The 20760-nt window shown below is 27.9% G+C and overlaps 5 protein-coding genes across 10 annotated transcripts in view; 3 read left to right on the top strand and 2 right to left on the bottom strand.

The window, feature by feature from the left end:
• The window catches only part of LOC132912523 (uncharacterized), a 32613-nt gene extending 29344 nt beyond the window's left edge, over window positions 1-3269 (top strand). For all 5 annotated transcript variants that reach the window (XM_060970007.1, XM_060970009.1, XM_060970008.1 and 2 more), the window contains 4 exons: window positions 1296-1408; window positions 1492-1633; window positions 2198-2380; window positions 2514-3269. In XM_060970007.1, coding sequence (XP_060825990.1) covers window positions 1296-1408; window positions 1492-1633; window positions 2198-2380; window positions 2514-2867 — 792 coding nt within the window. In that variant the 3' untranslated portion in view covers window positions 2868-3269. The remainder of the gene's footprint in view (window positions 1-1295; window positions 1409-1491; window positions 1634-2197; window positions 2381-2513) is intronic.
• LOC132912510 (translation initiation factor IF-2, mitochondrial) lies at window positions 3270-6756 on the bottom strand. Its single transcript, XM_060969992.1, has 11 exons — window positions 6657-6756; window positions 6238-6376; window positions 5819-6129; window positions 5566-5726; window positions 5178-5404; window positions 4827-5097; window positions 4494-4747; window positions 4137-4419; window positions 3905-4069; window positions 3678-3818; window positions 3270-3517 (listed from the first exon to the last, which is right to left on the bottom strand). The coding sequence occupies exons 1-11, from the start codon at window positions 6704-6706 to the stop codon at window positions 3345-3347; spliced, it is 2175 nt and encodes a 724-aa protein (XP_060825975.1). The 5' UTR covers window positions 6707-6756; the 3' UTR covers window positions 3270-3344.
• A 982-nt stretch (window positions 6757-7738) lies between these two features.
• LOC132912549 (inner centromere protein A-like) lies at window positions 7739-12366 on the top strand. Its single transcript, XM_060970044.1, has 6 exons — window positions 7739-8062; window positions 8209-8324; window positions 8464-9111; window positions 10153-11136; window positions 11215-11536; window positions 11609-12366. The coding sequence occupies exons 1-6, from the start codon at window positions 7972-7974 to the stop codon at window positions 11761-11763; spliced, it is 2316 nt and encodes a 771-aa protein (XP_060826027.1). The 5' UTR covers window positions 7739-7971; the 3' UTR covers window positions 11764-12366.
• A 100-nt stretch (window positions 12367-12466) lies between these two features.
• LOC132912547 (beta-mannosidase) lies at window positions 12467-16549 on the top strand. The gene is made up of 11 exons (XM_060970040.1): window positions 12467-12815; window positions 12907-12936; window positions 13011-13157; window positions 13249-13397; window positions 13474-13679; window positions 13745-13988; window positions 14067-14793; window positions 14863-15291; window positions 15356-15567; window positions 15650-15871; window positions 15942-16549. The coding sequence occupies exons 1-11, from the start codon at window positions 12734-12736 to the stop codon at window positions 16188-16190; spliced, it is 2697 nt and encodes an 898-aa protein (XP_060826023.1). The 5' UTR covers window positions 12467-12733; the 3' UTR covers window positions 16191-16549.
• Window positions 16550-16803: 254 nt separating this feature from the next.
• On the bottom strand, window positions 16804-20742 carry LOC132912548 (transmembrane protein 245). Of its 2 annotated transcripts, XM_060970041.1 has the most exons (9): window positions 19947-20742; window positions 18927-19856; window positions 18690-18854; window positions 18423-18621; window positions 18151-18335; window positions 17966-18066; window positions 17859-17876; window positions 17479-17781; window positions 16804-17392 (listed from the first exon to the last, which is right to left on the bottom strand). In XM_060970041.1, exons 1-9 carry the CDS (start codon window positions 20460-20462, stop codon window positions 17209-17211), a joined length of 2601 nt encoding a protein of 866 aa, XP_060826024.1. In that variant the 5' UTR covers window positions 20463-20742; the 3' UTR covers window positions 16804-17208. The 2 variants fall into 2 exon arrangements, with proteins under 2 accessions (XP_060826024.1, XP_060826026.1); XM_060970043.1 differs by lacking the exon at window positions 17859-17876 and having other exon boundaries at window positions 19947-20741.
• Between the last annotated feature and the right edge of the window lie 18 nt (window positions 20743-20760).

The following is a 20760-nucleotide window of genomic DNA, read 5'->3' on the forward strand; positions in this document are numbered from 1 at the left end:
CGATATAGTCTTCCAAAATAATTCGGTTTGAGAAACGCGAGTCGAACATGTCGTACAAGCTTATTTTGGTAATCGAGAAGCTTAGAAAATATTTTGTGAACTCAGAGATACTCCCAGGGATCGAGGCGCGTCTTGCAGACTTGATTTTGCAATTTACAACTGTCTTACTGTCGCACTATTTTTATGAAATTTGTTGGATTTTCCATAGTGCTAAGCGTTTATTTAAGTAATAATATAAAGCAGAGTATGTAAAAAGTACGTGTTGCAAGACTTATGGCATTGCTTCTGTTACATGTAGAATTTAAAATGACGTGTCAAAAGGTCACACGAAGATTGCATAAAAACGCTTTTATGCTGTCTTTTTTAAATACAACGACGTTTCTACTAATACTCCTTCAACTTTAAAATAAAATATGTACATTATAAATTTCTATAAAAAAATTTCCTAGATTTTTCATTTTTTAAATAATCATAGCTTCTTTCAGATTGGAAAAAATTTTGTTTAATTTCTTCAACCGATGTCATCGATTAAAGTTTTGGTAAATTGCTTATTCAAATTGACTCATAATGCCATTGAAATGTATTATCTACATCTACATTATTCTTCAAGGAATTTTAAATAATCATAAAACACGAACGATGGCATTAATGCAATTAATACAACAAATTAATACAACAAATTATGTAAACCTCCTCATTGTTTCATTGAATCTATCGGAACTTTTTGTCAATGATTTCGTTGAAGATCGCTAGGCATGTTAAGTCAAAAACTCATTTTTCTTTGGAATATTATCCTTACCTTTTTCTGTACCTATTAATTTTTGCAATATTCTTATATATTTCACATATTTTATCATTCCTAGTATTGAGTACATTCACAGTTGATGAAACAGGTTTTTACACAATTTCGTGAGTCATTTAATTAGGAGCTCGTGATAACTGAAATGACACGTATCAATGTGATGACTTTGTCGTCACCGGTTTTGTCGATATCTCACGAATGTTACCTTGGAAGGTTCCTGATACCGAACTCAGACATTAATTACATAATGTTTTACTCAGTGAGATGTTGCTACTCCCGGGTGTTTTTATATTTGGATCATTAACCGTTTGAATTTATATATGTACTTCTCATGAAATTACATGTCGCTAATTCATAAAAAATCTTTGATATTGAAAAATTCATTAAAAAGTCTTTTAATCTTGGAAAATTTATAAAATAATCTCATAATACTAGGCTTTTGATACATAGGGTTTTGATAATTACTATTGTAATAATAATATATTATTTACAGATGAAAGCAGCTTACAGAGCTTTTGATGCATTCTGCGAACTCCCAGAGGAAATGCGAACCAAGTACGAACGCAATGAGAGCAACTACGGATACGTGAAACCAGGACCATCAAAGTATAATTTATTTGAAATTGAATTTATCATAAGAGAATTTTTATTTAAACTTTTAAATATTTTTTTGTGGTTTTTATTCATAGATACACCGATGAGAAAGAAGCTCGACATGTTTTCAATGTGACCGGACGCGGACCTCTTCCGGACGAGGAAATACCTGGTTTCAAATCGGCGGTCGACGAACTTGCTCGTGATTTCAAGCAACTATCCGCAATGCTTTTAACTGTAATGTCACATTTTTCTGTTATATATGAACATACAAAATAGATTTTAGTTGTCTTCTAATTTATAAAAGCAATTTCTAAAGATTGACGCAAGATCCAGCCCTTTGTGTTATTAATTTCTACTAGTTGAGCATTTTTTATATTATTGTTTCCTATTAGACGTAAAAAATCTGGATCTCACGTTAAGCTGCTTCTTAAAAAACTCGAGTATTTTAATTCAAACTTTTCTGGAGCAAAGAATTAATAAAATTACATTGAATAGATTCGTTCACAACTATAATCTCTTCCTTTCGTAATATTAAACTACACAGCGTTGCACAAATATTTAAAACGCTTCTAAATATATTTCTTTCTCTTTCTCCATTGATGTTTGTTCATAACGATCCGGAAGCCTTTATGGACAGATAGTTTAACAAAAGTAAGTTGCTTTAACTGTGAGTAACCCTACAAACCAATCTATCCCGCAGGCAAACTAACACGATTGGTTTCTTCGGTTGCTTTACAGCCGTCATTAGGTACTATAAAATAAAAATAGGGGCCAATGTATGTGATCTATGCCTTGTAGGCTCTGGCCGTGGGCCTAGAGCAATCCCCTGATTTCCTGCTGTCGAAGCATTCGCGCATGCTGGGACCTGGTAACGAGTCGACCCTTCGTCTTCTTTACTATCCTCCTCTTGGTGCACCAGCGCCAGGATTGGCTCGTTGTAGCGCTCATTGCGATTATGGAACTTTCACTTTGTTAGCACAGGTAGATATATCTATAAAACTTAAAAATTGTATTTTTAGTTTCCAATTCTATCTAAGTTGAAATTAAATTTCTTTTTAATCCACCAAAATATAAATTATAGCATAATAATTTTTTATTATTTAATTATTTTTAGGATTGCGAAGGTGGTCTAGAAATACAGACTCCTCATGGTGAACGATGGGGAAGAGTCGGTCATCTCCCAGGTGCAATTTTGGTGAATACCGGGGACATATTAGCGAACTGGACAAACAATCAATTACCAGCATTAAGACACCGAGTTGTTGTACCAGAACATTGTGGTCGAGGTCGTCATTCCATTGCATTTTTCGTGCATCCAGATACTAATACTCTTATCGAACCTTTAGATACAAAAATCGCACAAGCCAACCAAGAACCAGCACTGTGCCGTTTACAGAAAAAGAAACGCGGTGTTATGACTGCGTATCACCATATTCAACGTCGACTTCGAGAAACTTATGCTTCTTAACGGTGTTGACACAATTATATTTTTTTGTTTCTGGATAAAAATGTCTTAACTTATCGTTGAAATTTGAGCAGAAGAAGACTTGAAATTTTTAAATACCAATGTAACATGATCAATTCTTATGATTCTATGACATTATACGTTTTTTTTTTTTTTTTTTTTTTTTTTTTTTTTTTAAAGAAGCTAATACACCAATAAGAGACAAAATAATCAACTACTGATTGTGATAAAATGGCTCATCCATATCTGTTTCAAACAAAGGAAAAGTTCCATCAATAAAGTGCAAGAACTACAATGTTGCACCATGAAGGCAATAATAAAGAAATTTGTACTTACATTTTGTAAAAATCCATTTTATATAAATAATTTAATATGCCATTAATAAAACGGAAGACAGGTCAGTGATTTGTGATTTGTATTTTTTTTATTTTATATTGTCTATATATTATTCTGTAATTTTCTAAATACAACAATATCCAATTAAAATCCAGGATCCCAATCAAGCTTTTGTTTATCCCTTTTTATTCTGACGCAAATAATATTATCTCCAGGTTGGAATGATAACGTTGGATCTTCAAATCTGAGACCACATTCGAGATTAGTTTCTATCGACGACATTTCATTCTTTAAATGTCTCATTGATACCAATTTTCCTATAACAAAGTATTCAAATATTGTCGATAAAAATATAAAAAATATATGTTATAGTTATTAAAATTAATATTCAATAGAAAATAAAATAGTAAATGAAATTAATAAAACGTGAAGTAGTGGATTAGTAAATGAATTTTATAATTGTCATAACAAATTTACCTGTAAAAATATTCTCATTTCCTCTTACTATATGATACAGTCCAGATTTTAAAAGAACGCCTTTAACGCAACGGCAACCTGCAACGCTTACTTTCTTATTTTTTTCATTTATATCAAATTTTTGTAATATCGTTGCTTCACCTATATTTAAAAATCAAAAAGAAATCATTATTAACATACAATGTTTATATTATAATTACCTGTTATTTAATATTAATAATTATTACCTGTTATTTCTTCGATATTGACTTCAGGTAGTAAACTATTAATTTCTGCCTTAACATTATCGATAAGTTTATATACAATGTTATACAGTCGAAGAGGTATGCCTTTTGTAGTGGCCTCTTCTTCTACTGTTTTAATTGCCTTCACATTAAACCCGTAAATAATTGCTGACAACAGATAAATAATTTAGAGTAATATATAGTAATATATAACTTTATTTTAAAAATTTGTTACCTTTAAATGTATCCGCTAATTCTATGTCCGAGCTTGTGATGGATCCAACACCATAGTGAACAATGTTTAGTCGGCATATTTTATCACATTTATATGAGTCAAAAATATCTAATAATGCCTCGACACTTCCCGCTACATCACCTTTTATAATAATATTAACTGTTGGAGTAGGATCCTCTATTTTACGTTTTTTTTCTTTTTCAGCCAGTTTTTCTTTCACCGTTCTCATTACTGTTTTATCTCTTCCAAATGCTCTTCTAATTTCTAACAGGTTTCGATATTCCTATAATAGTGAGAAATATAAGTTGCACTTTCATAAATAATTAAAGTATACATTTTGTATCCACTGAATATTACAATGAGATGTTCTTGTAGTCTTTGTTCGGCAACAGCTTTATGTTGTTTAGCTAAAGTTTCATTGCGCTCTTTCTCTCTAAATTTAAGAACTTGTTGCAATATTTTATCATTTTCTACTTCTAGCATTTCATCTCCAACATCAGGTAATTCTTTCCATCCAGTGATTTGTATCGCGTCTGATGGTTTAGCTTCCAAAATAGGGTGGCCAGAATCATTAAACATAGCTCTTACTTTAGCATGTGCTAGTCCAGAGACTATTTAAAAAAAAAGGAATATCGATAAAAATTATTTTAATATATTTAATTTATAAAAGTTAGTATTGCTATTCATTACCTAACAAACATCCTTTCTTTAAAGTACCACGCTGAATTAAAGCTGTCACTAATTTTCCACGACCAACATGATTACTACATTCAATAACAACACCTTCTACTAAGCCTGCAGGATCCCCTTTCAAATCCATTAATTCCGCTTGTATGACTATAGCTTCTGTTAATTCTTGTAAATTAGTTCCCTTTAAAGCAGATATTTTCACACATTGTACCTCACCACCAAGTTCTTCAACTACAATTCCATGACCTGCAAGTTCATGTTGTGTCCTTTTCTGTGAAAACAAAATAATTAGAGATTTAAGAATTCTCAAATTTTGATCTTTAATCTGAACTCGGAGCTCTAAAACATTACAATATCAATGTTAGGTTTATCAATTTTATTGATAGCCACAATAATTGGAACTTTGGCATTTTTTGCCATTTTTATACTCTGTAAGGTTTGTTCTTTGACACCATCATCAGCTGCTACTACTAACACTACAATATCTGTTGCATATGCCCCTCTGTATCGCATAGAGGTAAAAGCAGCATGGCCAGGTGTATCCAAAAATGTTACTCGTTCTCCAGAATCCAGAGTTACTAAAATTTAAGTATAATTAAAGTATATCTTATTAAGTATAATAAAATATTTTTCTTCAAATTATATATTTCTTTTTTCAAAATTATATTTCAGTGAAATTTTAATTACATAATAATAAAATATATATAAATGAATATTTAAAGATTAATTTAGAACTAACCATCAAAGGCGGCAATGCGTTGTGTAATTCCACCAAATTCAGACTGTACAACAGACGTATGTCGTAATGCATCGAGTAAAGTAGTTTTACCATGATCAACATGCCCCATTATTGTTACCACTGGATGTCGTCTTACTAATTGAGACTTATCTGCTGGAGGTCTGCACAAAATATAATTATATTACAGCCTTAAGAAAATTCACAAGAATTGCTATTTTGAATTAATCATTTAAACATATTAATTTTGTATTACCTTCTTGTAATGTCTTTATACTTTGTATCTATATTTGAAGTTTGCTTTGAAATAATTTTAGAATTTGCACCAAGTTTTTTAGTTATGGTAGATATTAAATGTCCACTTGATAAAATACTATTTTTATCATAAATATCTTTGCCACTTACAATACGAACTACATCTAAAACATCATTAATATCCCTTTTAGCAGATTTTGCTAATTCTTTGATTGTCATATTTTCCCATACTTCTATTACTGGGAGTGACTTTTTCTTAAATTGTTTATTTGGAAAATTATTTAACATTTCTTCATTAAATACCATAGTTTTCTGAAAATAATTTATAATTTTATTTATGTACATGTATTGAATATAATGTAATAATATGTATTAATATGTATATGTATATATAATGTATTAATATGTTTAAAATCATACTTTTTCATTATTTTTTTGTTTAAAAGAAGCTAGGGTAGTATGATAATATTGCCGTTGAATATGTAATACATTCAAGGTTTGTAAAGTATGATTTATACTTTGTTCTCGCCGTGCTACTTCTGATACTTGCCTTGATAAACTATAAATAAATAGATGACATTAATAAAAAATATATTTAGTGATACGCATTAAATACATTAAGCATTATAAATAATAATATTAAACATATTAAAAAATTTATAATTTAAGACTAGCATTATATTATAAAAGAAGGTTAATTTTACGATCCAATACTGTCTATAAATAAACAAATAACAATAAGTATTATATGTAAACATATGTGTAGTATATAACGAATGTATTAAGAGCAAAGAAGAAAATACTTCTAATCTATAATATTATACAAAAATATAAAATACCCAGATTGAATATATACTCTAACCACGGACGCAGCCATATTTATTTTCATCCATTAAAATCGTACATCCATGTCGCGTCAGAGAGCGTTGTATTGTTGCGTCTTAAAATTATATTGAAGTATAAAGATTTGTAAGCAAATTGGTCCATATGACTGTGTTTCAAACTAATAGAGATGTTTATGATTTTTCGTATAACAATGCATTATGCAATGATAAAAAATTTTAGATTAAATTTTAGATTACGTTAATAGAGTCCAGTAGATTTTTTGAGGAAGGCAACAGAATTTAATATTCGAATTATATTTTATTATGTGGATTATATAGTTCATCTAATACGGGTCTTAATAAATATTTTGTCCTTTGTTTAAGATCTACTTCTTTAGCAGATTATCCCCATGAAATAAATGTAGGAATTAATGCTATTAATAACAATAACAAGGTAATTAATGCTCATTGTAGTTCTCAAGTTGGAAATTCTGGTAGGTGTAAGCACATGGTACGCATTCACCTTGAACGCACATGTATTATTTTTGAATAGATAATTAATAGTTAATTTGATATTTTTGACTATGATTATAAATGTGATTTATTTGCAAAATTAATATGATAAAGGAATCAATTGAACAACTGGGCCAGTCGATCTCAGCTTTTAAGTGGCTTTTAACGTTTTTGCTATAACTGTAGTATGTAACCAGATATATATTCAGAAAGGAATCTCCTTTTTAAAATCTATAACTTTCAGCAATTGTGAATATTTCCGCTAAATGGGATACTTTTACTTAGGCTTATGAATTACATTGTTAAAATTTTAAGAGCGTAGAGGGTGATCCAACTAAATGGGATTATTTGTATAATGAAATATTTGAAATTAATTCATTTCATTCTAGAATAGATATATTTATACCATTTTAACATTAAATCAGTTAATAATAAAATTTTCTCTATTTTATAATTTCATAAAATATGATAAATTACATTAGTAATATACATCCAAATCTATTTATCTATTCACGTAAATGGATTTTAAAAATCGAACAATCTGAAATTGCTTATCATCAATATCGATATATTCTTTCGGTTCGATGTCACTGATCTTCAGGTTATCCATATAATATAATACATTCGCTTATCTCTTCCCATCAATTTTTATTCTTTCATCATCGTTGTCCATAAATGGATATTATTGAAACAATTAATTAGTAATGAGGAAAAATTCGAAATTACAAATCATAAGTTTTTTACAATTAAATTACAATTTGTTACGTAAAATACGTTTTGTTGACATTTTCTGATCTAAACGTGCGAAATTACAAATATGTCAGATAGCATGGAACGAGATAAAGTTGAGATGTTCACATCTAAAGAAAGGGAAGAAGAAGAAGAAGAAATGAAACGAGAACTTATAGGTACCTGAATCTTACTCTTTTTAATGAAATACTTTCATTAAAAGCATCAATTTTATTAATTATTTTTCTTTTAATCATAACAATTTTATCATTTATCTATTAATTTTTAGAAACGCTAATGTGTTATTTTATAAAATAATTTTCAGATATGAAAATGTATGAGACATGGTATACTTACAAAGATATGAAAGAAATTTTAGGGTTTATTAATGAATCTAAGGATATGGCAAATATGACTAATGATGAAAAAGATACACAAAAGGTTGATTTACTCATATTTAATAAAGTTTTTGTTTATTTTGAACATAATTGTTTATAATTATAAAAATCATAAAATATGTATTACTATAGTATATTATGTACAATATGTAATTAAGATATGTATATTAATATGATTTTAGGAATTAATCCAATCTACTAGTGAATGTACCTCCGAGGTAATGCTCAAGGCAAATTTAGCACAAGAATTGGAGATACAAGAACACAATGATGCAACTCAGTCGATACATTCTTATAAACCTAATCATACATCACCAATACATGAAAGAACATCTTCACATGGATGTAGCAATTCTGATCTTGCCGCTGCTATTGCTGATTCAAGAAACCCTATGTACAGAGGGAAAAAATTTGATAGCAAAGATACATTTATTAGATTACAAGACAATTCAAATATCCGAGATAATTATTCTCATAGCACGAGTAAATATATTTCTTTAAAATCAAAAAATTCTTTACAAGATTCAGATATTATAAATAGCGCAGAAACAAAAATGGACACAAATTCTGAATGTGATCAAAAATTGGATCGATGGCAAATTAATCCACTTGATTCTTGTGTTAGCGAAAACGATGTGCCTTTGCAAGAGCCAAATCGGCCAGTAGTTGAAGATCGCATGCCATTTAGATTATGCAAAGATGCACAAACACCTGAGACGCTTGAGAAGTTACTGCCTGAATTAAACTTTTATTTGAAACAAACAGCAGAGTTGTGGCATAGTTGGCACCGTACTACCGATACTAAGTTTCAATGGGGGTCACCCATTCAGGTGGGTACCTCCATCCAATCCATTACTTACAGATCCTATCATTAATGAATATAAGAAAATATTGGATTATTCGGGAGACTTCATTGATTGGAATTAACATTTCTAAAAGCAAAAATTAAGTTCTGCTATGTTTTTGATGAGATTGAGATATTGGCTCTTAGCTAGAATGCTCAATTCTATTCATTCTATTCAGTGGATATACTGTAATCTCACTGTCATTTATCCTATCTTTTACAAAACTTTTTTAATAACGAGAAATTGAATACTCTAGTAACCTGCGAAAATTGTTTAAAGGAGTTCATTTCCTAAAAAAATATCCTTCAAAAAATGATATTCATGAAGCTATTTAATAAATGGGTAAAAAGTCAATATAAGGAATGATATAAATGTATATTCGAACAAATTAAATCGAAATGAAACTCATTCCATTAAATTTTATTATGGACTTTCTGAACAATCCAATATTTATTTTTTTCGCATATAAGTTAAATTCTTCGTAATACAACATTGTGCCATGGAAAAAAAATTACCTGTATGCACAGATTTATGTTTAGAATGATAATGTTTTCTTCTAAAATATTCATAATTTTAATATAAATTTCTATTGATTCTTTTTAATAAAAAATGTGTAACTATTTATTAATGTAATATCTCTTTGGCATAAATAGTATCAAATTTGATGTTGTTTCTTATGCTTACAATTAGCAGTACAATGGTTGTGATAAAATTTAACTAACATATTAAAAAAAAGTTTACTGGCAAAGTTTACATATTTTTTATTTATATATATATATACTGATAAGATAATTTGAGAACAAATAACATTAATGCTTTATATAAAACTGATCGAAAATTATGATTGGTGTTTCTTATAAAAGTTGTAAAGTTTGCATTTATACAAACATATGTATTTATAAGTGTTTATAAAGAAAGAACAGTAATTAAAACTGTAAGCTATAATCTTTGAATAAATCATATTTCTGTAAAAAAAAGAATAGTTTTATTGTTATAATTCTAATCCTTCTTTCAACATTTCTATAGGTGGGTCTTGCTAAAGATAATTTGGATAAAAAATTAGTAAAAGATATTAAGACTGATCAGAATCAGATGGAATGTACAAACAAACATAGCAATGAACGACCTCATAAACGTAAATCAACTATGATTCTTTCTTCTTTCTCTGATATAACATATTCTAGCAGTGATGAGGATGAAAATACTATTAAAAAAAAGAAAATTCAGTCTCATGAAGATACAAACAGGGTATTACGTTCAAATAAAATGGTATGTACTGCTAGATGCAGTGAAAAAAATACAAATTTAAACCAAGACAGTGATAGCAGTCTCTTAGCAGATAATATGGAAACTGAAAATTTTAAAGCAGAATGTAAAAAAGAATCTAAAGAATATTTATCATCTGAATCAATTACCTTATGTCCAAAAAAAGTACCTCACAATGTTAGAAGAAGTATTACTAAAAGGAGAGAACATGTTATTAATATGTCTTCTAGCAGTCCATTAGCACATAGTAGCAATGAAAAACAAAATGCAATAACTTTAATATCTAAAAATAAAAGTAGTATTCTCACTGATGAAAAAATTCTCATAGAATTAGAAAATGATAATGCTAACGACAATGTTAAAACAATGTTTGAGAGTACAGGAACTAAACCATTACCAAAGAAAGGTTTTTCAAGTAGAATAAACAATGTATATGTTTCTTTGGAAAAACTTCAGCTTGAAAAACGAAAAAGGCATGAAATTGAAAAGGAAGAAGCTGAGAAAAAGGAAGCTGACCAAAAGAAAAAGAAAGAAGAATTTTATAAAAAACAATTAGAAGGAAGGCAAAGAAAAGAAAAGCAAAGAGAAGAGGAGGAAAAGCATAAAGAAGGAAAAACCAAAAAGTGGAATACTATAGTAGAAGTGAAATCTTTAAAAAAAACTAACAAAGATGAAGAAAGATTACGGGTTTTAAATAGACAAATCAAGTGTACAACATCAGTAGAGGATAATATGTTGTCCGAGGTAATCATATCCTTTTTCTTTCTTTTTAGTACTATATACAGATAAAATGTTATATATTTGTGCCTGAATTCTTTTTAGGACGATAGTACTTCTGTATCTAGAGAAATGAAGATAACAGAGAATAATCTCACAAATAATGTAAATTGCCCCATTTGTAATAAATCTTTTCCAAGTAATAAAATAGAAACACATGCTGCTGGATGTGAACAATATATATCTGATAATGAATACGAAAATGATTTATATATAGTGGAAAATAAATCATCACCAATAAGCATTAACAATACTGAAATTCTTGAATGTGGTGTTTGTTCAAAATATAAAACCACTAACGGAATACATTATGAAGATCATGTTAATAGTTGCTTACAAAGACAGCATGAAGAAGAATCGTCAAATGGTAATTATTCTCATTTTCTCTCTAAATCAGATGTAAACAAAGTTATATATTAACAATATCGTATGTTTTTAGAATATTCAAGCAATGAAACCAGTAACATTCCTAACTCGCCTATTCGTTGTTTCCGACCAATTAGTGAACAAACTCATTCACATATAGATTATAGAAGACAATTCTCCTCAGACAGTAAAAGACAAATATATCCTAGTAGAAAAAGAAAACGTTAACAAGTACTACTGCTATTTTTAAAACAACAAATGTATATGTATGTATGACATATATATACATTGATAAAAGAATTGATATTCTATCATGCTATTAATGGTACTGTTATACCATTCATATCTATCAGAAAAATATGAAAAAATATGAAACATACACCTCACATTTCTTATAAAATACATAACATATAATTATTTTTGCGTTTATTGTAGCATTCCATTTTTTGTAAACATTTATATATATGTGTGTATTCTTTTATTACAAACATATTTATTACTTTGGATCAAAACTAAGTTAAAATATTTTTATTTACTTTCTGTTCATTATCAAATAACAAAGTAGTGATTAAAATCAGAAACGTTATTAAAACATCAGTTTATTTCTTTGTGGGTAATTAATTGTATAGTTCGCACAGTAAATTTAAATAACATGAATTAAAGATTCTTGTTAAAATGCTTAAATAAAACTGCGTTTGATAAAAAGGAACGTATAAGAGATTAAATATATAATATCAAGTTTTGTAGATCAGTTGTAAGCATTTATACTGTATAGTAAAATGTATTTTTTTACAAATGATTCTCGTTGTGAATAAAATATTATATTATGTCTTTTGTATTATTTATTCTAAATTAATTATAAGTAATGTGTTAAGAACTGCAAATCATAAAAATAGTTAAATATTAATTGTGTATTGAAATTATATTTACTTCAAAAAAATATACTCATCGTCATAACAGGATATAAGAAACACGATTATGTTAGATGAAATTAAATGATATTCAAGATTATTTAATGAAAGAAATACTTATAATGATAAGCAGATACATATCTCAAACATACATGATAAGAATTCAGTTGAATTTAGACTTATATACATACATATTATAGCTTAGATATATATAATATTTATAAAAATAATTATCAAAATCTCTATATAGTATAAAAAATTCATTGAATTGTCGTAAAACAAGTATTATGAAAACAATTTTTCAATTTATAGTCATTCTACTTTTGATTAACAGTACTTTGTCCCTAACCTTAGATGGTTCATGGATAGGTATTAAATATGTTATATAAAATACATTAATAAAACTTTCTTTATATAATATCAATCCTATCAATATATAATATATGAATTTCTGATTTAGGTAAAATTACGACTAATAAACATGGACATGGTAAGAATTTTTTAAAATTATTCTCTAATATTATTATGATATTATTAATTGTGATATTAATTATATCTTTTTAGAAATCATATTTCCTGCAACTGTACCAGGAGGAATTTATACAGATTTGAGCAAGGCACATATTATACCAAATAATTTTAATGAAAATAATGATGTAACTAATCGATGGGTTGGTAATCAATCAGTTACTTACACTAGAGGTTTTTATGGTAATTATTTTAGATTTTTTAGTATAAGAACGTTAATATGTTTATACAAGTGTTCTTGATTTTAAATAAATTTGTAATATTTGTATTACAGTAAACAATAGCTTATTAAATGCACCTAAAGTAGTATTAATTTTCCATGGTGTAGATACATTTGCTACAATCTTTTTAAATGCACAAAAAGTTGGAGAAACGTCAAATATGTTTGTAAGATATACATTTGATGTAACAAAATACTTAGAAGTAAGCAATTCATTTTTTATTTATTCATATCATACAATTATTTATTCTATTTATTTATTAATATTCTACTTCTCAGAAAGGAGAAAATTTATTGGAAGTTTCTTTTTCTTCCCCTGTTAAAGTAGCTGAGGCCTTACACAATAAACAAGTACTGAAGTATGTTATTCCTCCAATATGCAATCCAGATAGTTACAATGGAGAATGTCATGTAAATTATATAAGAAAAATGCAAGCAAGTTTTTCTTGGGATTGGGGTCCAGCTTTTCCATCAATGGGTATTTGGTGTGTTTAATTTTATTATTTATTTACATTATTTGTTGTTACATATTAATCAAAACAATTTTTAGGAAAAGTGTAGAAATAATTCCCATAAATGAAATTTATATTATGGATGTTACAACAGATATTCATAAAGAAGGAAAATTTTGGAATGTTATAATCACATTATTTTTTGAAACTACCTCACAAAGTAACACAACTTGTCATATCTCATCTATTCTTAATATTGATGAACAATCAAATATTCATAATACCAGCAATGTTAATTTACAAACAGACACAAAAAGTACTATACTTCTTAAAGTACCTACAGTACGTTCCCAATAGTAACATATAATTTACTAATATTTGACCAATATATGCTTTTAATAAAATAATATTTTTACATAGAACCTTGTACATGAATGGTGGCCGAATGGTTATGGCAAACAAATTCTTTACTCATTAACTGTAACTGCAGTTACTTCTACTAATGTTAAGCAGAAAACTATACGCATTGGTTTTAGAACAGTAGAACTTGTACAAAAGACTCTGAAACAAGGATTAAGCTTTTATTTTCAGATAAATAATATTCCAATATTTGCGAAGGGTAGTAATTTCATTCCAGCTAGTATTTTTCCTGAGTTAACTACTAAGACAGATACAATTAAACACTTATTAACATCTGCCAAGGAAGCAAACATGAATATGCTTAGAGTATGGGGTGGTGGACTTTATGAATCTGAATTATTTTATAATATAGCTGATGAATATGGAATCATGATTTGGCAAGATTTCATGTTTGCATGTGGAATGTATCCTACTACAAAAGACTTTATTGAATCAGTTAAGAAGGAAGTAATACAAAATGTACAAAGATTAAAAAATCATCCTAGTATTGTTCTCTGGGCTGGAAATAATGAAAATGAAGCAGCTCTATATGGAAATTGGTATGGAACTGGAACTAAACAAATATATAAAACTGATTATATCAAACTTTATGTAGACTTAATTAAAAAAGAAGTAGAACAACTTGATTCTACACGACCTTTTGTAATATCTAGTCCTAGTAATGGATTGTATACAGAGAAATATAATTATATTGGAAAAGATCCATATTCGAAGTTATTTGGAGATGGTAAAATATATCTTTTCACTATTGAAACAGTTTGTATTTAAAAGCAGGTGTAATATAATAATATTTTAGTTCATTATTACAACTATTTTAATAATGGATGGGATATGAACCAATATCCTCGTGCAAGGTTTTCATCTGAATATGGGTTTCAATCGCTACCGTCAATTTATACTATGTTGCCGGTTACAAGAAATATTACTGATTTAGATATAGACAGCAACTTCTTTAAACATCGTCAACATTTACCATTAGGAACAGTATATTTGAAGAATCTTATTTCAAAAAATTTAAAATTACCTGACACTCAAGATAGTCTAAGAAGATTTGAAAATTATATATATTTAAGCCAAATTAATCAGGCTGTTTCGGTAAAAATACAAACAGAATTTTATCGGCAATCTAAGTCGGATTTAAACGAAATAGGAGAGGGAATGACAATGGGTGCTTTATATTGGCAATTAAATGATGTTTGGCAAGCTCCATCTTGGTCTTCCATAGGTACTGAAAATAGGATGTAATATTTAAATTTATTTTGATGTCACTGATAATCTTATTTATTTAGATTTTGATGGACGATGGAAAATGCTTCATTACTATGCTATGGAATTTTTTGCACCTATTATAGTTACATACTATATCAATAATATGCAACTTTTAATCTATATTGTCTCTGATATGACATATTCAATAAAAAATGCTACTTTAGAAGTGAATCTTTATGCATGGAATAGCATAAAACCTGTACAATCATATGTTCATCCTAATATAATTATTGTAAGTATATGACAAAAATACTTAGCAAATAAAAGAAATGCTTTTATATTAAAACCTTGCAATCAACATTTCTTTTTAATAGGAACCAAATACAGTAACTAAAATTCATAATAATTTACTAGAATATTCATGGATTTTAAATTCTACAACACTTAATGAATGTCAATCTAACTTTAGTACTAAAAGTAATTGTATTACAACACTCACCTTGAGAGATAAAACTGGAATTCCAATAGCACCAAAAAATTACATATATCCGAGCAATGCTCTGAAGAACATTGCATTACCAATTGCAAATGTTTCTGTAAGTTTATCCTTGAATCTGTATAAGAAATGTTATGCATTTTTATTTAATATGAAATATTTCATTTTAGGTAAAAGTAAATGATAATCATTTACCTGGAAGATATTTTAATTATCCAGATATTGAACTTGAATTAATAACAAATAATATAGCACTTTTTGTATGGCTAGAAGTTGGTAATGTTTGTGGTCGTTTCTCAGAAAATGGTTTCCATATGTTTGAAAATAAGAAAAATGTTACTTTCCATGCATGTCAATTTATCACACCAAAAGTGCTAAGAAAATCTTTGAAAGTTACTACACTTTCTGGTATTTATTAAATTCGTCTAATACTGGTAACTCTCTGATTCTATCTAAATAATGATTGTTTACCTTTGTAATATTAAATTTCAAGTCCTTCGTGGAAAATATGTCTCACGATGTAAATAAATTTCGAATCCAATAAGAATAACAAGAATAATTAGAAGTATACTAATTATTAAATACATTAAATTTGACATTTTGCTTTGTTAACTTATAAATTTATCTCTAATTTTGGACAATTTTTTATTAGTTACTATTGAAAATTATACAATGGCTTTTTATAACAAAATATAACATAAATATTGAAGTTAGTACATTATCACAATGAAACATGAAATCAATGTACATAATATGTATAATAAACAATATTATTAAAGAGGGTATATATAATTAATATAATTGGATTATTAATTAATATATTGGATTATTAAGAATATATACAATTAAACATTATTATATATTTGTTATTTTTCTATTAATCAATAATATCAGGAGTTAATAATTTTAAAATAGTACGTTTACTTTCTTTTTCTATGAAATTCTAGTATTTAATTTTAAAAACTACGGAAAAATAATTTATTGAATTGATGCAATAATGCACTTACAATGCTAATAAGCGTAAGCTGAGATTTTACTGAATTTTTTTTAAATATATTATTAGCAAAACACTTACATGTAAAAAATTCATCAAAAAATAATAAAATATACAAGCAATTATTCTATAAATATATGTACATGTAACAAAAATTACATGTATAGTAAACTATCTTTTTTAAAGACTAGATAAAGATATCTTATTTTGTAAATAGTATTGTGTGTTAAAATTCTTCATAAAGATAAAAGTTATTTTTTATACTATATATGAACGTTAAACATTTATAAATATGATTTATGTTTGATCGCTTTTAAGCTTCATTTAAAGCACTTGTTAAATGTTAAGATTTACTATTGCCTATATTTTTAAAAGTTAATCTACCAAGATCTGTTAATTTTTGTTCAACTATTCAATAATAAGTATTATTAACAACTTCCCTATTACTGTTTAATTTGTGCATACGCGGGTACAACTTCTTCTGATGGCGAATGCAGGTAACGACGACTTAGATTAATTGCTACCATTATACAACATAGCAATAAGGGACCAAAAATGGCACCTTCTACGCCTAAGCAAAAGACACCACCTACTATGGAAAGACCTGTTAGATACGGATGTCCACCCCTAAAGTAAAAAAGCGATTAATATAAATGTAGTTATATGTATCTAAATAAATATATTTTTATTGCAATTTTTAAAAATTATAGTACCCTTTAATTTCTTTGTAGAATTCAGTTACAACAATATTGCAAGGAAGAAAATGAAACATGAAAAACAGAATAGCAGTCATAGATCCTTGAGTAAACCAGAGTTCCAAAGTAGCTGGGATGCAAGCAAAATACGCATCCAAAAATGGCACGGCACCGAGTATTGTTGCAAAAGCTGATGGTAAATAAATTATTTTTACTTGGAACAAATTATGTGTAAACCATGTCCACATGCCAAAGAAAGAAGCAAGTTTAAATGTTGCAGCAAATACTCCAATTACTGCTTCTTGTAATGCTACAGCAAACCTACAAAAGATAAGATGTTAGGCTTCTCTTCCAAAATACGTAATAGCATATATTTTTATAATTTAATATATACGTACCCCTCAACATGGAGAGTGCTTATAAATAAAACATTTAATTTTTCAAAATAATTTATATTACAATTAATACATAATATATTGATGTATTATAAAATCTAAACATTTACCTGTGACAATTAATAGGACTAAATACTGTAGTTAACTCAATAGGTTTGTATGTTTTTTCACTAGAACTAAGGAGGTAAAAAAGCGTCGTAAAAAACACCACCTTAAAATAAAATTTTTATTACATAAAATATATATTCTAAATATTTTCAAAATATATACGCGTGTTTTGTAATTAATCGATTACCATACTGAGAGTGAAATTAAGTACTGCTGATCCACTCATAAGTATAATATAAAATAATTCTGTAAAAATTGTTAATATCACAGACATATTTCCCTTCACTATGCTCCAAATGGAGTCCAACACTGACATACAAATCCCAATATTTTCTTTTACAAAGTTTTGTATATTGGTCATGTTAAACAGTTCTACATAAAAAGAGAAAAACAAACACATTGAATAAATCTAGATACTGCTGCATTTAATTGCATTTAATTTTAAATGTGAAATCTTACGTAAAGGTGTTTTGCCAAAACTTTCTTTGAAGCTTTCCCATACTGAATAAGCTGCTGTAACATCTACAGTAGGTCCAATTAAATCAGGACTTTCATTAGACATCATCCATGCTTGATAAAGTCTATCCCAAAGTTCTAAAACTTTCTTTTCCAACTGTTCAGCCTTTGCAATATCTAAATCTTTTACCAATCCTTTTACCTACATCATATATTACATATTAGTATTGAAATATATTTAGCAATTATAAATGTATACATATATCTTACTCCATCAGAAATAGCACTTCGTCCATATGTGTAAGCATTATCTAACACACTATTAACTGAATCTTCCCATTCTTCAGGTAACCAATCAATGTCTGAATTATTCATTAGAGATGAATTGAGTACCTCTCCAGTAATATGAATAAGATGCATACCTTCTGTATAAACCTAGGAAAAGCATAATAATTTATAATCATTTATAAGATGTATAAGGTAGCATTTATTATAGCTTCATTGTACCTGTATAGTTATAAAAATAGAGGTACAAGTAATAAATATAAGTAGGCCAAAAATCACAGCAATTGTTACTACAGAATCAACTGAAGCTTTCAAGGCTTTTGTTAATTTTTCATCAACCATGATTCCAATTTTATATAAACCTCTAACATTAACTGGTAAGAGAGCTTGATGTCTTTCTATACACCATGTTTTTATAATTTGTATAATAATGTTGCATTGATTTTCAATCATCTTCCCTACTCCAAAATAACTCCCAAGTTGTTTAATAATATAAAAGGCTAAAGGAATAATTAAAATGTATATCATCCACCTATGTTTCCAAAGGAGCATACCAATGCAAGCATATAATGCACCATACATGTATTTGTCAGTATCAACCTTATCACTTTCTATATCTATAGACATTCGTAATTCTGTTTTCAATCTTCTTAACAAATAACGATCACGTAATGGTATACTAGGTGGTTGCAATCGCTTCATTATACCTCTATTAGTTGCATCCAATGACATTGACTTGCTGGAGAATTTTTTTACTTTTGTTTCTTTATCTTCTTCACTTATCTTGTCATCCATACTCTGTTTACTGATATTTTCTACTTTTTCACTTTTAGAAAACGAAGGAAATGAATCTTGTTGTATATTTATAGTTAAGTTATTTGTTAATGCAAAGCATATAGCTTCCATGAATGTCATTTGTTTATTTTCTAATTCTTGGTTTTCCACAATGCCTATTACCTCATAAATAAATCCTATCAAGTATAATATCTGCAGTGTTATAAATACAATAATTTGATAAGCACCTAATATGTTTGAGATATATAAACTAATCATGAACCATATAACAAATGAGGTATAACGGAAATGTATGGAATTATTCGGTGTCCAATAAATATACAACACAGATAAATATCCAATAAGTATAAAAGCAATCTGTAAAAATTACATTACTATTATTGATCATTATCGATATATGATGAAATATATTTCTTATTAAGCATTTTTTAGATAGTTAAAAGTTACCGTAAACGTGTTGCATGTTGTTATAAAAAATCCAAAAATAGTACTAAAAATTAGACATATTCTCCATATAAGGCAACTTAATATAGTAGGTATGTAATGATATATAGTTAAAGGTATCGCAGCCAATAAAAATACACTGGCAATGTATTTAATGCGTTTCAATAAAAATGATCCTATACTGTCAGATACTTTATCTGCTATTTGTACAGGCAGCACTATTAAATTTATTATTAAAGGAGTATGAGACGCTTCCGTTTTTTCAAACCATGACTGTACCATCGTAGTTAACGAATATTTGAAAGGGAATAGAACAGAGCCACATAATAGAGCCCAAATTAGAGGTTTTACAAAAGGTCTCAATATAATATACAATCCAAATCCCGCTGCTGAAACTAGACACAAAAAGAACAGTGCCACGGCATTATAAATGCCTTGTTTTAAGGCTTTTTCATGACCCGCACTGAAGCCGGACAGCATGTTAAAGAGGTTATCCATAGGCGACCGTGTACTATCCATTGTGAATACGTAATCAATTCACTATTAGAGCGCTTATTATTTAATTTTGAATTCTGTTACTACTTAACATTTTGTTAAGAAAAGTAAAAAAATTATACTGAATAGGATAATAGTAATAAGAGTAAAGTTTAGTGTAAGAAGTAACTAATACTGTATACTGGTATTGTGCAGTAGTGATTAGTGAGTAGTCGTGCATCGTGCAGTATCCCATATTCGTATATGTACATATGTATGTATGTATGTACACTATGGTATATCAATTAATATCAATAAAAGAGTGAAATGAGTGAAATCAGAA

This window comes from Bombus pascuorum, chromosome 12 (assembly GCF_905332965.1).
Source record: "Bombus pascuorum chromosome 12, iyBomPasc1.1, whole genome shotgun sequence".
Classification (NCBI taxonomy): Eukaryota; Metazoa; Arthropoda; class Insecta; order Hymenoptera; family Apidae; genus Bombus; species Bombus pascuorum.